Source organism: Procambarus clarkii, chromosome 29 (assembly GCF_040958095.1).
Source record: "Procambarus clarkii isolate CNS0578487 chromosome 29, FALCON_Pclarkii_2.0, whole genome shotgun sequence".
Classification (NCBI taxonomy): domain Eukaryota; kingdom Metazoa; phylum Arthropoda; class Malacostraca; order Decapoda; family Cambaridae; genus Procambarus; species Procambarus clarkii.
Window position 1 is genome coordinate 7,109,683 of NC_091178.1, and position 20,753 is coordinate 7,130,435.

The 20,753-nt window shown below is 38.7% G+C and overlaps 1 protein-coding gene across 16 annotated transcripts in view; it reads left to right on the forward strand.

The window, feature by feature from the left end:
- Nucleotides 1-20,753, forward strand: part of LOC123764978 (electroneutral sodium bicarbonate exchanger 1) — a 151,801-nt gene that overhangs the window by 61,792 nt on the left and 69,256 nt on the right. For 12 of the 16 annotated variants that reach the window (XM_069333379.1, XM_069333371.1, XM_069333380.1 and 9 more), the window contains 12 exons: nt 5,202-5,317; nt 5,764-5,949; nt 6,491-6,666; nt 6,861-7,301; nt 7,856-8,021; nt 9,188-9,340; nt 11,384-11,533; nt 12,998-13,154; nt 15,857-15,975; nt 17,677-17,855; nt 18,033-18,243; nt 18,480-18,587. In XM_069333379.1, the coding sequence (XP_069189480.1) occupies nt 5,202-5,317; nt 5,764-5,949; nt 6,491-6,666; nt 6,861-7,301; nt 7,856-8,021; nt 9,188-9,340; nt 11,384-11,533; nt 12,998-13,154; nt 15,857-15,975; nt 17,677-17,855; nt 18,033-18,243; nt 18,480-18,587 (2,162 nt within the window). Of the gene's footprint in view, nt 1-5,162; nt 5,318-5,763; nt 5,950-6,490; nt 6,667-6,860; nt 7,302-7,855; nt 8,022-9,187; nt 9,341-11,383; nt 11,534-12,997; nt 13,155-15,856; nt 15,976-17,676; nt 17,856-18,032; nt 18,244-18,479; nt 18,588-20,753 lie in introns of all 16 variants that reach the window. The other 4 variants (XM_069333376.1, XM_069333378.1, XM_069333381.1 and 1 more) reach the window with 1 other exon arrangement.

The following is a 20,753-nucleotide window of genomic DNA, read 5'->3' on the forward strand; positions in this document are numbered from 1 at the left end:
GTTCGATCTCCGGTGGAGGCGGAAACAAATGGGCAGAGTTTCTTTCACACTGATGTTTTCCTAGCAGTAAATAGGTATCTGGGAGTTTGACAGCTGCTACGGATACTTCCTGGAGGTGTGTAACAAAAAGGAATCCGGTCTAGGACCGGGCCGCGGGGCCGCTAAGCTCCGAAATGATTTCCAAGATAACCTCAAGAAGATAGTCGTGCAATGGGCAGGTGTTCTCAAGTACTCAGGCTGCATGCATCTAGGGCTACCTTCCCTAGGCGCCCGGTAGATACTGCCCTTGCGTAGTCAAGGTTTTCTTCCCTGGGACATTCAGGATTTCACTCCCATTGAAGTTTGTGTTGCTTGTCATTAACTTTGCCCATGGGGTTCGGCGGGGGTCGTGTGTCTCTCCGCCTGGTCCTGGGTAAGGAGTGTTTTTGTTGCTGGTTGGAGCGCATGGTGTTAGCATAGCTTGCATAATCACGGGAGCTGTGCCTTTCTCTGGCCTACGGTTGTTTGTGGTGTTTTTCGAGGGTTTCAGGATTTTCTCTTTAATTTCCTGGGGGAGGTCTGCCTAGCTTTTGATTAGGTTCACCTAGGTTGTATTGGTGGTTCTTCTTCCTCTGGGTCTCTCGAGGTTGCACACACAGCTTCCTGGGGTTAGTTTGCCCAGTATTAGATGGGGTTCAACTGGCTTAAGCTACACCAATGCCTGGGCTTCCCATCGGGATTCCTCCTCCTGCAGGTCCTGGTAAACCCCTTTGGGGCTTGGTGCGGCTTTGGATATGTCTTCCGAGTCCCCTCTCTCTTTATATGAGTTTGAGGATTATTCGTTGCCCTTGTCTCAGGGTGATGATCATCTGTTCTGCCTCCATCATGCTGCTTGTTGGGTTGGTGACACTTATGATCCGGAGTCTTGTGAGACTTGTTCCCCGTCCGCCAACTTACCTGTTCTTCTTCGGAAGACCTTAGGGGTCAGGAAGCGGCTGCGTTGCAATTTAGGTTTCTGTTGCTGAAACGCACCTGGTTAGTGGCCCGGTCGGATGCCCCGGTGCTGCCCCGTTTTGGTTTTAGGGACCCGGAATTGGGGGATGTTGGTCGCTTCGACCTTGGTTTTACCCACTACCCCAATTCCTTCCCTGTTGGGTGTTGTTCACCCCTGCTGTTCCTTCTCCTATTCCCAGCTCCCAAACATCTGAGGGTTTTGGAGTTTGGGTTATCTTGAGGTTATCTTGAGTTGATTTCGGGGCTTTAGTGTCCCTGGTCCTCGACCAGGCCTCCACCCCCAGGAAGCAGCCCGTGACAGCTGACTAACTCCCAGGTACCTATTTACTGCTAGGTAACAGGGGCATAGGGTGAAAAAAACTCTGCCCATTGTTTTTCGCCGGCGCCCGGGATCGAACCCGGGACCACAGGATCATGTGTCCAGCATGCTGTCCGCTCGGTTGGGTGACCCCGGCCAGGGTGGGGTTTATCTCGGGACGAGATTTGAACGGCTTCGGGCTTGACATTCAGGCGTGGGGATTTTGGAGGTCGAACAGGGTCCAGGCATCCCGTTATCTTGTTAATATTCAGGGTCCTCAGCGGCCTTGTGTGGCTTTGGGGTGTCTGTCGTGGCCGATTATCCCGTCTTCGTCATGCGGTGCTGCTGCCTCCCGGGTAAGTCCATTTATTTACAGTACTTATCTGTGTGCACAGTATATAGCTTCAGGGGGCCGACCGGACTCCCTTAAGAAAATCAGAATGTAATGAAACGACATTTTTTGGGTTGAGCTTTGGAAGCTCCCTAACACCCTCACTCCCTCCGGTCGGTGGTTTGTTATGTACTGCCAGTGTCAGCACTTGGGCCGCCTGGGCGGGGATTCCTCCTCCCCTCCCCCCTTTCGGGGGAGGGAGGTCACAACAAACAGGCTTGATAGTTGAATGGACATTTGCTTGTTTGTTGAGACATTTGTCTCTTGAGGGGGAGTTCATGGGGTCTGTTCCGTCGGGTTGCAATGACTTTCCAGTAGGGGTTTGTAATGGTTCGCCTGTCTTTCTGGGTGATAACCTCCGGTTGATGACAGGCTTGACTATACACTCACAAAGTAAGGGCGTTCATAAATCATTGCTCCCTGCACCTCTCTGAGGGAACCAGGTTTTGGTTTGTTGTTTCCGGTAAGCAAAAACTCCAAGTAACTGATGCTCAAGACTAGTATAGTGAATATCAGTCCATTAGCTTCAGGGAGCCTCCGGGGCTCAACCCAGAAAATGGTGTTTCACTACATTCAATGCTGTTTTTTTTTTCAATATATTGAATCCAATTCATTTGAGTTACCTCTGCTAGTTATTTGGCTATTACACTGGTAAATGTTACCAGCTTATTATTCATTAGATCTCTATCATCTTGTTTATAAATTGGATTAGTTTGCCATTTTCCAAGTGTTTCAATTTTTTTCATATAAAAGGATGCCTGAAAAATAATCCTTAATGGACAGCTGAGCTCATGAGCACATTCTTTCAGCATCCAAGGTGATATTCAGTCAGGTCCTTCCATTTTCTTTCTGCCAAAGTTCATGAGCAAAGTTTGTTTATTCATCTCTGGACACATCTTGGTACTTTTATATGTGTGTGTGTGTGCATTTATGTATCTGTATGAATGTGTATATGGGTGTGCATACGTAAACTTTGCCTTTTGGCTATATAGTGTATAGTGCCAGAGTCTCTTGTGCTATATAATGCAGAGGAATTATGTGAGAAATTAGTTATTTTTGCTATTTCTCCCTCAAGTTAATTACATTTGCTCACTACCTATAAACAGAAAAAATGCTTCCTGAATTCTCTGTCTCAACTGAGTTTCCAATTTGTGTATGTGCAACCACCCATTTTGTGTGTGTGTGTTTGCACGTACAATACATGTATACAGTATATGTATGTATGTAATTACCTAAGTGTAGTTACAGGAGGAGAGCAACGCTCATGGTGTCCCATCTTCCCAGTACTCTTTGTCATATAACGCTTTGAAACTACTGACGGTTTTGGCCTCCACCACCTTCTCACCTAACTCGTTCCAACTGTCTACCACTCTGTTTGCAAAAGTAAATTTTCTTACATTTCCTCGGCAGCTTTGATTAGTCAGTTTAATTTTATGACCTCTTGTTCTTGAAGTTCCAGGTCTCAGGAATTCTTCCCTGTCAATTTTATCAATTCCCATTACTATTTTGTATGTTGTGATCATATCGCCTCCTTTTTTTCTTCTATCTTCTAGTTTTAGCATATTTAATGCCTTTCATCTCTCCTTGTAGCTCTTGTCCTTCAGTTCCAGGAGCTATTTGGTTGCATGTCTTTGCATCTTTTCTAGTTTGTTGATTAAAGTAAGGGCAATATACAACCGCTGCATATTCTAGCTTTGGCCTAACAAAGGTCAAGAACAATTTCTTTATTATTGTCTAGGTCTTCTTGAAGGGTGTGACAATTGTCCAAGTTTCTTATCTTCCCTAATATGTTTACCTAACTGTGCCTATGCAGAGCAAGATCTAACTCATGGGTTCTCTCCCAGAGAGATTATCTGGTGCATTTATGCCTCCTGACAGTCTAGTACTCTTTCATAATTGTCACATGTATACATACAGTGGAACCTTGAGTGACGAGCGGCTCCAGTAACGAGCATTTTCAGTAACGAGCAAGCCACTCGCAGAAAATATGTCTCGAGTGACGAGCTTTCCCTCGATTAACGAGCGTTCCCGCTGGTTCTCGGACACTTCCGACGACATTTTTGTTGTTGTTTCACAAGACTACTTTTCTACATGACGAGCTCGGTGCCGGAACGGATTAAACTCGTTAATCGAGACGCCACTGTACTTGTATTTTCAGAATGTGAGGTAAATTCTTGTGGTACATCATCTTGACTATTGCCTGTCATCTTGACTATTGCAGCACCTGTATTTCAACTTTCAAATGCTTTGTTGCATCAGCTTTTAAAACAATAGATGAACATGTTTATACATGTATTTGTATTTTCCTATCTTTTCTTACCTATTTGGGTGTAGAGAATGAGCTGAACTCTTGGTGTGCTCATCTTAGTTGTTATTTGTCTGATGCAGTCTTGCAACCCTTTTGTATTCTGTAATATCCACATTTGACTGTAAATGGAGTTCACCTCCAACTTCTCTTTCAGTTTATTACAATGATTCACTATTCAGACACTGAATGAATTCATTCCTATGTTGTTCTAACTAATGTGCTTTGTGTATTTAGGAGTAGGTAAGTTTTATCTACTTGTCTAAACTTATGGTTTTGGGCAATGAGCTCTTGCTCCTGGCCCCTGCCTTTTAGCTATGGATTATATAGTACAGTGGCTCTTGGCTCTTGGCTCTCATGTATTTTGTCAACCTATGTAAGCTATAGATGGAATTTTGTGTGTTGGAGCATGTGTGTATGGTTCTGTGTGTTGTGTATATATATATATATATATATGTGTGTGTATGTATAATTTCCATTTGCATGTATGAATGTTGTGTATTCTAATACACATTCATATAGTTTATGTACAGTATCTATATGCAACCGTATAAATACATCTAAATATATGTGTGTGTATAGATCTATAAATTGGCATGTTGTTGGATTTGTAGTTTTATGTGACGCAAAATTTCAAATTCGATTGTTTATGCTTGCATCCTTAGTTTAGAAAATTTTTAAGAAGTTGGAATATAGTTTTCCTTTTTATTATGACTTCTTTTAAAGTTAATGTTTGCATGATATTGAACCCTACGTGCTTTTTATTGTTTTGTCTTTGAATTTTCTGTTTTATATCTATTTACTTTTTAGAAAAGCTTTAAATAAAATTTGATGTTTACATTTTCTATTTGCAGTGTGTAATGCAGTTGCCTGTTTTCTATTTGTTTTCTTAGGCCATAAATATTGTACCTGTGTGATAACCAGACATAAATGGGCCAAGTTTACATAGTTTCCTCTTACTAGCTTTGTATATCAGCACTAGTCCTTCACAATAAATATGCCTTGCTTTACTGTCATAAATATAAAGCAAATTAGCTATGCTTTCACTTTCCTCAAGAGGCCATTTGTGTTGCTTAGCACACTAACCCAGAAGTAGGTTTTCTTGGTGTTTTTTGTTTCAGTTGCTAATTGCCTGTTTTGTTTCTCTCTCCCTTGTCTGGTTGCTTGTTATCCAGACATTGGATCAGGCTTCTTCAGAGCCTTATCCTTTTCAGGTGGTAACAATGCCAGCGTTATCTCGAATCCCGACGGAACAATGGAGCAATCTCCCTCATCTGGCTCTATTACATGCAACCACAGCTCAAACAACCTGGATGGACCTGAACATAAGGTATGGTTTACGCATATTAATCTCATTACTTTACATATCAATATCCCTGTTCTGCATAATATATCAATGAGAAAATCATTCTGGGACAGTGGGGTGACTTGAATGACGATATATATATATATGTACAGTATATATAGATATATATGCAGACGAGGATTCACAGTAACGTGGCTGAAATATAGTTGAGCAAACCACACACTAGAAAAGGAAGGGACGACGACGTTTCGGGCCATCCTGGACCATTCTCCAGTCGATTATGAGACAATCAACTTGAGAATGGTCCAGGATGGACCGAAGTGTCGTCGTCCCTTCACTTTGTAGTGTGTGGTTTGGTCATCAAAATAAATAAATAAATAAATATATATATAGTATACATATAATTTTTCCTTATACTGTATGTGTATATGATTGATATGATTGTATTAATGTATATGACAACCCTGCAGGGAAACACTCACTTCATGCGGAAGATTCCTGCTGGTGCTGAGGCTTCGAACATCCTTGTTGGAGAAGTGCCCTTCCTTGATAAGCCTGCCACGGCATTTGTCCGTTTGTCCCAAAGTGCCAATCTTGGTGATTTGACGGAAGTGCCTGTACCTACCCGTTTCCTGTACATTATACTAGGACCCCTGGTGAGCGTAAATTTTTTCAAAAGCAAGCACAATTATAAAATCAAACTACATTATTTTATGGATAGCTTGTGTACAGTAATTGTAAAAACTTGAAAAGAATCCCATGTGGGTAAAGTGCTATACCAAAAGAAAATACAGTATACTTTCACTTCTCATGTAGTACATCCTTATTATGCTTGTTATTTACAAAATTAATTAATATTAATTAAAAATAATTGTAGTAAAATATGTAAAGTTTATAGTACAGGTAATGATAAAAGTACTAACACACAGAACTCACACTAACATGATAGATATCAATGAGAAAATCCACTAGGGCTGTGAGGTGGTGCAAATCTACAACCTCAGCATTGCCAGCCTCATACTCTACCACTGGACCACTGCTGACTTGTCAAACATTTACAAGTCATCAGTGGTCCAGTTATAGAGCATAAGGCTGGCAATGCCGAGGTCGTAGATTTGCACCACCTCACTGCCCTAGTGAATTTTCTCAAACCACTAACAATAACATTTTATAAAGTAAAATTCAACTTTATTTCAGGGTGGCCTTCCAAGGTATCATGAGATTGGTCGTGCCATGGCCACGCTTCTCAGTGATGAAGTGTTTCACGACGTAGCATACAAGGCAAAAAATAGAAGTCATCTCTTAGCTGGTGTTGATGAGTTTCTAGATGCTGTGACTGTCCTGCCACCTGGAGAGTGGGATCCAGCCATTAGGTCAGTTGCCCACTCATCATATATATACATGCGGTATATAAATATATACAGTACGTATATATATATATATATATATGTCATTCCATCTTCCTAAAATGAAAGTACTTATAGCAACTATTTGGTCAAAACTACCAATATGTAGTGATGGACCATCAGAAAGTTGACTTTTGTATTATTGAATTTTTACTCCTTAGGATTGAACCACCTGCTGCAATTCCATCTCAGGAGCCAAGGAAAAATAAGAAGGTAGAAGCAGCAGAAGTAATAGATGAAGAGGAGGAGGAGATGAAGATGCGAGAGGAGGCTGGTCTCACACGCACTGGCCGATTATTTGGTGGCTTCATTAATGACATTAAACGAAAAAAACCATGGTTCTTGAGTGATTTTAAAGATGGGTTCTCCATACAGTCCATTGCCTCCATTATTTTCATTTATTTTGCTTGTCTCACCCCAATCATTACCTTTGGAGGTCTACTTGGAGAGGCCACTGAAAACCGTATTGCTGCTTTGGAGTCTCTTGTTGCTGGATTAGTGTGTGGCGTGGTATATGGCTTATTCTCTGGTCAACCTCTGACTGTCTTGGGTTCAACAGGTCCTGTTCTGGTCTTTGAAACTATCTTATATGACTTCTGCAAGTAAGTAATTTTATATACATTACAGTATTTTAATCATTTTTAAACTGTTATTTATTCTTTAGTTTTGTGTTTCAATTAGAGGGATCAGGCTTTGACCCATTACCGTCAAGAATTTTGAGGCTAAAAATGTCTAGCTATTGTGTTTAGAATGCAGCTTCTGAAGGTCATTATTATGAGAAACAAGTTAGTTATTGAATTTAAACCTGCTTTTATTGTTGCTTGTCCCCCAACATCAAAGTGTTTAATTCAAGTACTAGTACTAGATGATATTTGATGTGCCCTTTTCATATTTATATTGACTTTAGCATTTGAAGAGTCTGCATAATGTCATGATGTTTTAACAATAAGCACCATCCCTTTGCATCTTATTGACCACATTTCTGCCAAACAAGGGTGACTAAAGTAAGACAGGAGACAGAAGGAAAATGTTAGTCTTCAACCTTTACTTTCTGAAGTATATTTGGGAAGGACATTACTATGCATGTGATATATTGTATTTTCTTTACATTCCATAATGTTATATATCATATATATATTTAATTCACAAATTTTAGAACAATGTCGTGGAGTTACCTTTCGTTCCGCTTGTGGATTGGTGTCTGGTCTGGGATCATCTTAATGATCCTAGTGGCTGTTGATGCCTCTGCCATGGTGTGCTTCATTACCCGTTTCACTGAAGAAAACTTTGCTACCTTAATTGCATTCATCTTTATATACAAGGTAAGATCTTATTTATTGTAGTTGTGTTTTATATTTTTATTCTTAGGTTCCAGAAACTGAAACATTTTTATAACTTAACCCTCCACAATTATAAAATTTATGTGAAGAACTAATATACTAGGAGTAAATTATGTGAGTTTCGAATATAAGAGCTAATGAAAAGTTTGTATCATTATTTTATACATGAAAATTTTAAAAATGGTAATTTGGTCAGTAAACTATGGAATTACTGCATGTAAAGTGATCAGATTTGCAGTCCCCATGGTGTAGGGGTAAGACGCTCGCCTGGCGTTTCACGGGCACTTTGTCCTGGGTTCGTATCTTGGCCGGGGAGGATTTTCTGGGCACAAATCCTTAACTGTAGCCTCTGTTTATCCAACAGTAAAATGGGTACCTGGTTGTTAAACGATTTGGCGAGTTGTATTCCGGGGAACGTAGGATTAAGGACTCTCCCGAAATGCTATGCGTGCTAGTAGCTGTACAAGAATGTAACAACGCTTATATATATAAATAAAAAAGATACCATTTGTAATGGTTGCATTGTTTCGATCTTAATGATTTCTGTTTGCACTGATCAACCATTTACTTATTTTGTTGTTTCTCTGATTTTTAAGCCTATATTTTTTTTAGAAAGATCATTGCCCACTTAACAGTACATAGTCATGTTGGTTTAGTTCATCTATTATACACTACATACTGTACTTATCCTGTGGGTGGTAGTGTTAAAGGTTACAGAGGCACATAATGGGCTTTAGGTTCTGAATCCAGAATTCATGGCAAAACATTCAATTTTTGTATTAGACCTACTCCAACCCACATACATATTTATAATGTTTTATTATCAATTTCATTCTTTTACTTGTACTGTATTACAATAGTTGATAATGTAATTAATTTGCATGACTATATTGCTTTTTAGATATAAATGAGCTGAGCTATATTTTAAATAGCATAATTAAAGTTTGCTCATGATGTTTTGATCATGTCCAAGTTTTTTTATAATTAGCATTTGTTAAGCTTAACTAGCCTTACAAGTCGGTATAATATTTCTCCTTTGGATTCCATTCACAACTGACAGGTATTATTAAAAATTTAAAAAATCACTAAATATTAACTTAAATTGGATGTACCTCTATATACAATATACTGTATTTGTTTCTACTTAGGCTGTTGAGAAAGTAATGAAGATTGGTGATAAGTATCCAATGGAAACATCGGTAGATACTTTAAAATACTGTGAATGCGTACCACTCAATGAAACGCAAGAAGTGATGAATTCTACCGATTGGAGTAGCATCGGGGAGGAGGACTGCATGAAGGTAAGCTATGTACAGCGTGCCTCTCATTCCTCACTACCTATTACAATACTAATATACACCTGGTCTTCATAATAGCTTTTATGTTAGGATTGGTTAGGTATGATCAAATTTCTATGGTAATTTTGAAACAAAGTAAACAAATATTAAATCGTGTAATGTACAGTATTGGAAAGCTGTATCATTTCCCAAGGAAAAATATTTGAAAAATCTATTTATATATATATATATATATAAATATATATATATATATATATATATATATATATATATATATATATATATATATATATATATATATATATATATATATATATATTTAAATTTATTTATTTATTTATTTTTTAGTACCTAAAAGGTGTACCACCTCTGGTGCAAGTGTAGGGACCCATGGCCTCGGAGAAGAAAATAATGAGTACTTACAGAAGACCTTGTGGATCCTCACTGAACACTGATATTTTCTTCTCCTACCACCCCTATTCTTTTAGTGTGTGTGTATATATATATATATCTAACTTTATTTTAAAATTTCATTACACAAAAAGGGTTACAACATTGGTTACATGCAAGGTACAAGACTACTTGTCACAAGTTGTATAGCTCCTGCAGCTCTTCAGATGGCGAGCAGGAACCATGGATGCAGTGAGGATTTCCTCTCTGGATTGCCACACTAAGGTGCTGAAAGAGAAAACTGGTGGCTCTAGGGTCTCTAGTTGTTTCAATTAGCTTGGACCCCAGCTCCTTCAAAAAACTTGCAACACTTTTACCCCAGGCACCAAGTGTCTCTGAGGCAATGGGGACAAAATTGTAGTGGTGATCAAGGTCTCCGTACTTACGTGACTTGGCTGCTTCCCGGCGATTGGCAGCACCTCCTGCCTGTGCAGCACTGAAGTTAACATAGGTGTTGCCTAAGGTTGAAACGCAAGTGTAGTCCCACACCAACTGTCTACCATTCTTCCAGGTGTTCACCGTGATCCTGTCTGGACGACCGACAGGCTCATCAGAGTTGCGAGGCATTAGGTAACGGGGCTCTCTCTTTGCTGGACAACCGGCCGTGGTAAGGCTTCTCTTGTTAATGTCGCTAACCTCGCCGTGTCTTGCATGCCATCCTCCTGTCCTTTGGCAGAGAAGGCCATGCCATCCGTACCTATCGGCCACTGCCTCGCCGCAAATACACCTGTATTCGGTGTGGATTGGGGCAGCAAGGTGGAGAGCCACAGCAGTTCAGAGGGCCTGCGGTGTGAGACGAGTGCCAGTTGCTGACATTGGGGCTGCTAATAGGAAGTCCTCTGCATGGGGAGCTGCTACAGCTTTAAGTCAGGCAGTATCATGTGGTGTTGTCGCAGCTTCTAGTAATGTCGCAGCTTCTTGGTCGGCAATGGGGCAGTCCCAGCTGGATTGCTTATGGGCTTCAGAAAGCAGTGGTTGAGGTGCTGGTCCTGCGAGATAGACCCATTTGGTGGTGCAGTCTTTAAAGCTGGGATCATGTATCCCTGCTTGTTGAACTAGGTGCTCAGGAAGGATTTCCTTCACCAAGTTGTCAGACGCCACTGAAGAGGACAGAAACGCTGGTACCGCAATTTGTGTTCCTGTGCACACGCAGAGGCCCCTGAATCTGACAGGAAGGGAGGCCTGTTTCCACTGGAGTCGCTGAGAGAAAGGTTGAGAGCTTTTTCTAGCATTGATTTCAGCAAGCTGTCGTACTCTTCTAATTTAATATTGTTGAAAGATGCCGAACATCTAAGAAAGTAGGTCACCCTGGGGAGGGACAAGCATCTGGTGATGAGGTAAAGTGCATCATGAGCATCGATGTCTTCAATCCTCTCATTCATCGTCTTCAGGTCAGTGATGATCTTACCAAGGACCTCGTTGATGGCATTCCCTCCAAGAGGAGCACCTAGAAGTGTGCTGTCCTCAGGGTTGGTTATGTGAATATCAGGTAAAACCACCTTTATTTGCTCTATTATGTTCTGATTGGTAGAGGTTGGACATGAAGGACCCAGTAGCTAGAATGTGAAACTAATCTCCAGTAATCTTTCCTTACAGATGTATAATGGCACACTAATCGGAAATGGACCCGAGTGCGCACATTATTACCCTGACGTATTCCTGCTGAGTATTACCCTCTTCTTTGGTACCTTCCTCATCTCTGTATATCTCAAGGACTTCAAGTCTGCTGCTTTCTTCCCTGCCAAGGTGAGAATATACTTTTTTTTTTAAATGTTACAAAAATTGCCATGCATTGCCGTTTCATAGGTTTTCTGCTACAAAGCTCTAGGTTGTTATTAAGTAACATTTAGTACAACATATGTCACCATACTGCATGTTCTAAATTCATGACAGTTGGATATGATTAGTTTGAAGCTAGAGGGAGACGAGACTATTTAAAGTTTTTGTGGCTTAATATGTAAACTAATGCACTTGTTGGGGGTTTCCTGTTAATTTTCACAGAAAAGTTAATTTAGCAAAGGATGGAATGGTGTTTGGTGATGTTATTGGGCACAATAAAAATAAAAACTGGTTTCAGCTGGTTGTGGCATGAGAAAATTGGACAGCATGATGATATAGTATGCTAGAAATAAAGAAAGATGTAATAACTTGAAATAAAAGAAAGATGTAGTAGAGAAATAAAAGATAAGTGTTAGGTTGGGTACATTGAGAGGATAACCAAACAGATTGAGTATGTAGAGGCTCAAGAGAGAAGAGGGAGGTAGAGAAGAAGGCTCAAGATAGATACATCACATGGGTGAAAGATGTCATATGAAGAAGCATAATGATAAGAGAAGCCTGCTTTTATCACCCTATTAGCTAGAACAAATTGTGTTTCAGGAGATAGAATACAAAAGTAGAGGATTGGTAGAATACAATACAATATTTATATGATTCATATTCCTTCTGGAAACTCCTAATTTTTAAGAGGCAAGTCAAATATAGATACCTTCCTGGATACTGTATTTCAAGCACCTTCATGTGTCCCAAAAACTCAATAAAGCATGTGTGACATCTGTAAAAAAAAAATCATAATATTGGATTGGGTTGGGAAGCATATATGTGAAGCAATCACCACATGCTGGCTCCAGGAAACAAGAGGGCCTGTGGACTGTCCTCAACAATCATGTACAAATGAGAAAGAATGTGGAATGCCTTCCATCCTCACCAGTGGCTTTAAACCCTATGAATTGGCTTCTTTCCTCATGAGTACTTTTTTCCCGTTGAATGTATCCCTCCCTCGTGAGTGCCTCATACACTTGAGTACCTCCCTTCATAAGTTCCTTCCTACCTCAAGAGTGTTTTCTTCCCTAATGATTGCCTCCTACCCTATGAATGCCCTTTCCACCCCATGTATGTTGTAAATGTATTAATGATGTCACTAGGCCTACATGTAATGCAAAGTTCTCCTCTCTCTTATGCTGGGTTTGGAGATCGCTATTTCACCCCAGTCAGATCAAAATGTTTTTGTCTACTTTTACCAAGAAATTTGTGGGCCTTTGATTAACATGATAATTTATAACTACAAAATAAAATTGTTAAGAAAATAACTAAATAGAACACAAATTCACTGATTGCCTCTAAATTGTTTTAAATTAATAATCTTTTATATATTTTTCAAATGTTGTTGAATAAAAACTTAATTTTAAAAATGTCCTTTTTAAATTGCAGGTCCGTCAGTTCATCAGTGATTTTGCTGTTATTATTGCTATTGTTTCAATGAGCTGTATTGATATGGCTATTGGCATTCATACACCAAAACTAGACGTTCCATCCGAATTCAAACCCACGTGGGAGGGCCGTGGCTGGATCATTCCTCCCTTTGATGGTGAGCATTTGATATTTATTTTAGGTTCTTCACTACTGCTTTTTAAATTGGATGAGCAGTACAGTAATCTAATTATAAAAGCATTACAGGAATTTCTTTGAATTCTTTGTTATATTTTTTTAACAGAAAGACTGTGAATTTAACATCAGTGTTGATTGTTTTGGTTTAAGCCTAACATAATACAATTCATCACTATGAATTGAGGAATTCATACAATCACTAGGTTAGAGAACATATTTAGATTTGTTGTTCACTGTAATGTCTTTATGTATATACAGTAAGTATAATCAATTTGACAATTAATGTCAGCCTCAAAGCATTATCTCAGAATTTAACTTTCAGAATATCTTCAAAATTGTTATGGGTTTTACTTAGTGTTTGATAATTAATAATATTTACTTTCAGCATTCTGATCAGTGTTACAAATGTAAAAAATAGGGTAATATGCATAGCTAGAAAGGCCTACCTTTTGGTTATCTTTTAATAGTTCCAGGGATCACGATCATCATGGTCTGGTGAGAAGACTGCTGCTCTTATTGCCTCTGCTGCCGCTGCCTCCCCCTCTGCCTCCACCTCCTCCTCCTCCTCTTCCTCCTCCTCCTCCTCCTCCTCCTCCTCCTCCTCTTTCTCCTATAATTCCTCGTTTTTTTCCTCTTAACCCTTGTCTTTCTCCTCCCACTCTTCGTCTTTCTCATCTTCTCCTACTCCTCCTCCTCCTCTTCCTCCTCCTCCTCCTCCTCCTCCTCCTCCTTTTCCTCCTCCTCCTTTTCCTCCTCCTCCTCCTCCTCTTCCTCCTTCTCCTCCTCATATGAAGCCTGAGAGGCTTCATATGCTTCCCCAGTCTATGGATTTCAAGTTGAAGTCGCTAACTACCAAGAGTCGTGATCTATCTTTATCAGCTCTCACTATAATCTCTCTCCTTATTGTTATAAGACCCTCTCGTTTATTATCTAGCTCCTCCTTTGACCATGTGTTGCATGGCAATGGACTATATGCATTTATGATAATTAGTTTATCATCCTGATTGAAGATCTCTAGTATTGTACTATTATGTCAACTTCTCTTGGATTGGCAATCATTATTTCATTTACCTTTAGGTATTCTTTCACCGGCACAGCAACACTACCGCCTTTCCTAATTTTTCTGTCCCGTCTCCAAACTGAATAGCCCCTTGGGAATATGACCTCAATTAAAATATCATCTTCATGTTTCGTCACCGTGAGTGCAACAATGTCTGGCATCTGCAGCTGTATTACATCACTTAACCCCAGTATCTTTGATCTCACTCCATTTATGTTGGTGTATGCAATTTTCAGGAACATATTCCCCCTCTCATTATTCTTCACCCCCCTCTCTCTAGTGATTTTATTGGTTTCCCTTTTTGTATCATTTTACTGGCCTGCCTACTCCTATCACTTTGTAGAAAAAAAGAATTTATTTCTTCTTCATTCTTATGCTCTCATCATAAATGAGAGCATTTAGATGTTTTGCCTCTACGAGGTTCAGTTTCAGCTTCTTTCTGTCTTCTTTCGAAAAATCTCGTCTTAACGACCATACTTTCCCTTCCTCATCTAATTTTCTAGCATTCCTTAGTACTTCTTCCATCTGTTTGGCACCGTTTAGAGTGATCCTCAAAGGTCTATCTTTCCCATTTACGTACCTGCCGATTCTCCTGTAGTCGCTGACATTCTCTATGGTCGTAAGATCTTCCACTAGTCCAACAATTTTATCTACTATTTTCTCTTCGTCTACAGCTCTTTCTGACCTAGATATTATCTTCTTTTCTTTGCAACCAAAAATTATCAGGGACTTCGATCGATTGTGTTTTGCACCAATTTAGGATTTGATACCAGTTCCTTTCTGACTTCCAGCCTAATATTTGTTTTATCCTGGTTGCTGAAGTATTTGTCTTTCTTTACTACTGCTTCTATTTTTTCCTTCTCCAAATATGGTGAGTTGCATATCCTTCTTGCACTGTTCTATTCCCTGTGTAACTTCCTCCATCTGTACTGACAAAAGCTGTTTTTCCTGTTGATTTTCCTTACCTAACCTATATTAGTCATTTAAGTTTAAATTTGCTTTAACTTCTTCCAAAGTTATTTTCATGAGTTTATTTTCCTCTTCCATGGCTTTGCAATTTGTTTCCAATTGATTCTTGTCCTTACATAAGTCTTTCACAAACCCCTCAAGACCTAATACTTTGCTACTCAAGTGGTCATTACTTTCTTTCAATTTGCTGATTATTTCTACATGATAGTTCACTGTCATATCTAATTTTGCCAACTTGTTGTGTTGACTGTTTATATCAATACTTTTTCATTGAATCCACCAAACTCTAGCTCTGTTTTGTTTTTCCTCTTGCCAGCGGCCATCTTGAATTTCAATGTCAATAGGCCGTTCTCCCTCTTCGCCCTTACATCATAACGGTCTATTGACATAGCTCGAGTGCAGGGGGGAGTTGTGTAAAACCATGGTTTGTGCCTCAGAGAGGCTGCGGGATCCAGTAAGTTCAGTAGAACTTCGGTTTCAACTCTTTTTAACCCTGTCGTAGCTCAGTCGATTAACGCAGTGTCTGGGATGCTCCCGGACGCAGGTTCGAATCCTCGTCACGGCCCTTATGGATTTGTTCATATAGAGACATTTACACAGAGACACTTATGTTACAGTGTTGAAAGGGAGTAATAATGAGTGTTTATTTCTAGGTAACCCTTGGTGGACATCCATAGTTGCTGTTGTTCCTGCACTGCTTGCCTGCATTCTCCTGTTCATGGACCAGCAGATCACAGCTGTCATTATTAACAGGAAGGAGCACAAATTGAAGGTAATTATATTGCTAGTCATCCAAGTGTATCAACAGTATCATCTTTAACATCATTATAAAATAATTTTGTTTTGTTTTATTGATTAAAATAAAATTTTTGGCACTTATTCAGTTGACATTTAATAATAAAAAATTATCATTTGTTAAATTACTGCTGAGTTTCAGATAGTATTAAGTGGTGGAAAATATCCTTTGCTGCTCATAACCATTCAATTGCGTAACACAACCAAGAATGTTCTTGCTAATTATCCATCAGCTGAGCGACACGATCAAGGATGTTTTTAAGTTCCACGTAAGATTTAGAACTCCCACAGATACACAGGGCTCACATCTGCTTCCGCAGGCCTACAGTAAGCAGATGCCATCTTGGAAAAAATTTGTGGGCACTGTTCCTAGCTGTGAGGGTTTCAGTACTAAGAGAATGGCTACGAGTAGCTCATACAGCAGCAGCTCACAACACAGCTATGCAGCTTGTGCCTTTATCATCACTTAATAATGGTGAAATAAATAAATAACTGCAATTATTTAATGATGGCAGTGTCATGGAAGCTCCTGACAGTGATAAAGACTGTACAAGGTTCAGATATCAGAGAACCCAATGCTGGGTATGATGTGCGCAGCAAGAGACACATCCCCAGCACACAGCAGCAGTTTGGTGCATGTACACATCATGAAACGGGACCTCATGTTCCTTTAGAAAATGAACTTGTGGAAAACGATTCATATTCACGATTTATTGACCAGGATTCTGATAATACAGTAATACACTGTTATTACTGCTATTATGATAATACAGCTATTATTATGATAATACTGCTATTATGATAATACAGTAATACACTGTTATTACTGCTATTCCACCAGGATAGAGTCGGTGATGTGCATAGTACATCACTTTGTTTTCTCAGGTGCTGTAGGCAACTGACTAGTGTGTGGCACTATACAATATTATGAGATTACCATGCTCACCAGAATTGCTTAGTTGTTCAGAATGGTGCATAAAAATGTAGATATTTATATATAACATGTATACAGTGTAAATAATAGCAAAAGCAATGTTTTGTTTTCAAAGTTTATAATATTGTGCACATATTAGTGACAAGACTATATCTGTGTATGCCTATGTTCTAAACATTCTATAGTATAAATAACATTATTGACAGCCCAATGCATTATTGCATTCGAAAAAAAAGCCATGGCAATTGCATACAAAATATGAAGAAACAGTATGTTTTATTGTTCTAAGAATATAATATGGTGCACATGAATATATTTGAGCATATCAATGCTCCAAACATTTTATTATATAAATTTAAAAAAAAAACACACTATTGAATAATATTACTGCGTAAAAGCCAGTGAAAAAAATAGTTGGTGACGTTGAAATAAATATGTAAAAATACCTTCATGACAACTCCCGCCCCACACCTAGTCTAGAGCAACCTCCACAGGACGATTGCTCCATGACCGCTCATGAATCATGACATCATTGCAAGATGTCCTCATTTCACCATGGCCAGAGTAAGTCACAAACATTTGTTATCATTTTCCCATGATCAGGCAATGCATTTTAACAGTATTAGAAGGAATTAAAAATGTATGATTTATTTTCCATGCACCATGGGTGTAACAGTATAAACGGATGTAACCCAAGGGTAAATTATAAAAATTTTGAGGGGAATTTTTTTTCTATATTCACAGAAAGGTGGTGGCTTCCATCTTGATTTGTTTGTTTTGGCTCTGCTCATTGTGCTGAACTCCTTGATGGGTCTACCATGGTTTGTAGCAGCCACTGTCCTTTCCATCAACCACGTCAACTCTCTCAAGTTAGAATCAGAGTGCGCTGCACCTGGTGAGAAGCCCCACTTCCTTGGTGTTAGGTAAGTTGTATATATGCTTACATTATATGCTTTATGCTGATCGAAAATATGTGTTAGAAAGTACCATTATGTAAGAATTACAACAATTGACTCCAGAGTCCTCTGATGGTAATGGTTGTAATTCTCAAAGTTCATGTAGTTACACAAAATTAATTATTACTTGACCTTTTTTTTCAGGGAAAACCGTTTGACTCACATTACCATCTTTATTTTAATTGGGTTGTCAGTAATAATGACACCAATTCTGCGCAAGATTCCCATGGCCGTACTGTTTGGTGTCTTCCTGTACATGGGTATTGCAGCACTGAAAGGTATTCAGTTCTTTGATCGTATCCTCATCATGTTTATGCCTGTGAAGTATCAGCCAGATTACACTTTCCTGAGACAGGTGTGTATCTTAAGTTATTGTTTTTAATTACATTAGATTAGTAGTAATGATAGTAATTTACTCCTGAACGTGTGACATTTTGGTTTTGAGTTGATATATATTTGTTTGTATTTCATGATTGTTTACAGGTTTATTAATATTAATTTTTAAACAAAATTATTAATACTGAAGAATAATTTTAAATTAAACTCAATTGCTGAATGGGTTCATATGTATCATCTTTGTATAATTTTCAGGTGCCATTGAAAAAGGTGCATTTATTCACTGCAATCCAGCTGACTTGCTTAGCAGTGCTGTGGGCCATCAAGTCCTTCAAACAGACCTCAATCCTCTTCCCACTCATGGTTAGTATGGAGGCATTTTGCTGCTCCAGCTTAAACCTTTATAAAGACTATTGTATCTGCTTTTCCATACTCTTATTTCTTTTACGTACATTCTACTTTCCCCAATCCAACTCGTTCGGCTCTGATCATGATAAGAAATGTAGTAATGACCAGACAGTTGGTCAATCCTGACCTCAAAAAATATTATATTTATGTCAAAAATGAATAACAGTTAGCTACTTTAGATAATGCTACAGACTTCCCCGCCCTATTGTGGCCAAAATATGCCACTTACTATTTTTTTATTATTTTTCCTGTGATCAGAGAACACAAATTAACAGGTTTATAAGAGAAAAAAAATTTGATTTTTTTTTTCTGCGCCTGTGGGTGACAAAGGCCAAATAACCCTTAGTAGTTTGGGGGTTAATATCCAGAATCACTTATAGATCTTATTATTTGTTCAGGTTCTTTAATATCATTTCACATAATTTATAGATATATAGGGGTATGAATTCTAATATACCCCGTATATTATTTATAGATAATATACGGGGTATATTAGAATTCAAATTAATTCGAATTAGAATTCTACATCAACCAAGTATCAACCAGAATTACAGTACAGGGGTACCTCGGTTTAAGAATTTAATCCTTTCCTGGAGACGGATTGTAACCCGAAAATTCGTAAACCGAAGCGAATTTCTCCATAAGAAATAATGGGAAATGAATTAATCCATTCTTGACTCCCCAAAAACTTCACTTCAAAGTAAATTTTATACCTAAGTCACCCAACTCTTCACTACAAAAATATGTTCAAGTTATTACTTACCCTTGCTGATGACTCCTGTTGGCATATGGAAGATGGTGAGGAGGGGGGAGGAGAGGTGTTACTGTTTGGAATGGGAGTCCCCTTCCATTATAACATCAGACAGTGAAGATTTCTCTGTGGTGCACTTTCTGGCACGTTTTGTCTGCATACCACTAGGTCCTGGTTGTGGCTCTCTGCTTGATTTTCTCACTTTTCTCATAAGGAAACGTTCCATTGCAGATTGTTTTTCCCTTCTGTGCAACACTTGTCTGTAGTGAGGCATCACATTGTCATTAAAAAGATCAATGCAATGGCCTACTACAGCTTTATCTGGGTGATTCTTTTCAGCAAAACATTGCAGTCCTTCCCATACTGCACACATTTTCTTAAATAATGAGGAAGGGACATTCTCTACTGCTTTCTCTTCCTCCGCTGAAGATTTATTGTACTGCCTAGCTAGTTCAACAGAACGAGTACCATTTTTCATTCTTATGAATGATCTCTTTGTTTTTCCTCTATGTTCATTCTCACATGTGATTTCTTGCCTTGAACCTTACCACTGGCTTTCTTGGGACCTATGGCGAGATATATAATAACAACTTTTATGCTCAAATGGCCAAAAATCCGACAAAAATCTGTAAATTCTTGTGAAGAATTCAGGCGGGATAGTGACTGGGCGCAAGGCACTGGTAAACTTGAGGCGTGATCACCGTGCCACCACGCGCTAGGTCAGCCATACGCATATCAACAAACTCGTATCCCGATTCAAATTTTCTGAACAAATCGGGCTCGTAACCTGAAAAGTTCATAAACAGGGACGTTCATAACCCGAGGTACCACCGTACCTTTATCCATTGTCGATAACTTCAACTTCAATTATCTCTGAGACTAGAGTTTCAACTTTGAGTGGCTTCTAAAATTCCAGTTTTTGACCGATTCTCACCAATTTGATATATTGTGTTCTCAGCTGTCTGTTCTACAATCCCTTTAGAATGAATTTTTCATAAATCCTATACGTTTGGAGTTATAATTTTCTTTGGTCTGAATTTGCCGCATATTTCAAATGCCGTATTGACGATTTGGTTTTACAGTAAACTATACTGAAAACCTATATTCCAATTTGATGAAAATGAAGATCATATGCCATTCTGAGAGAATAATAACACCAAATGAACAATTGGTGATAGTTTATATTTTTTATCATGATTTGAAAATCTGAAGTTTTCAATATTCAATTTTAAATTATTTTTTATTCTCTTGTTTTTCAAGTTACGTTGTGATCATTTAGACAAAGTTGGAGCATTTTGCTACTTCATTATGCACTAAGCACAAAAAATTGGAAAGTGTTTGTGCAAGTTTTAAAAACATGAATTATGTCA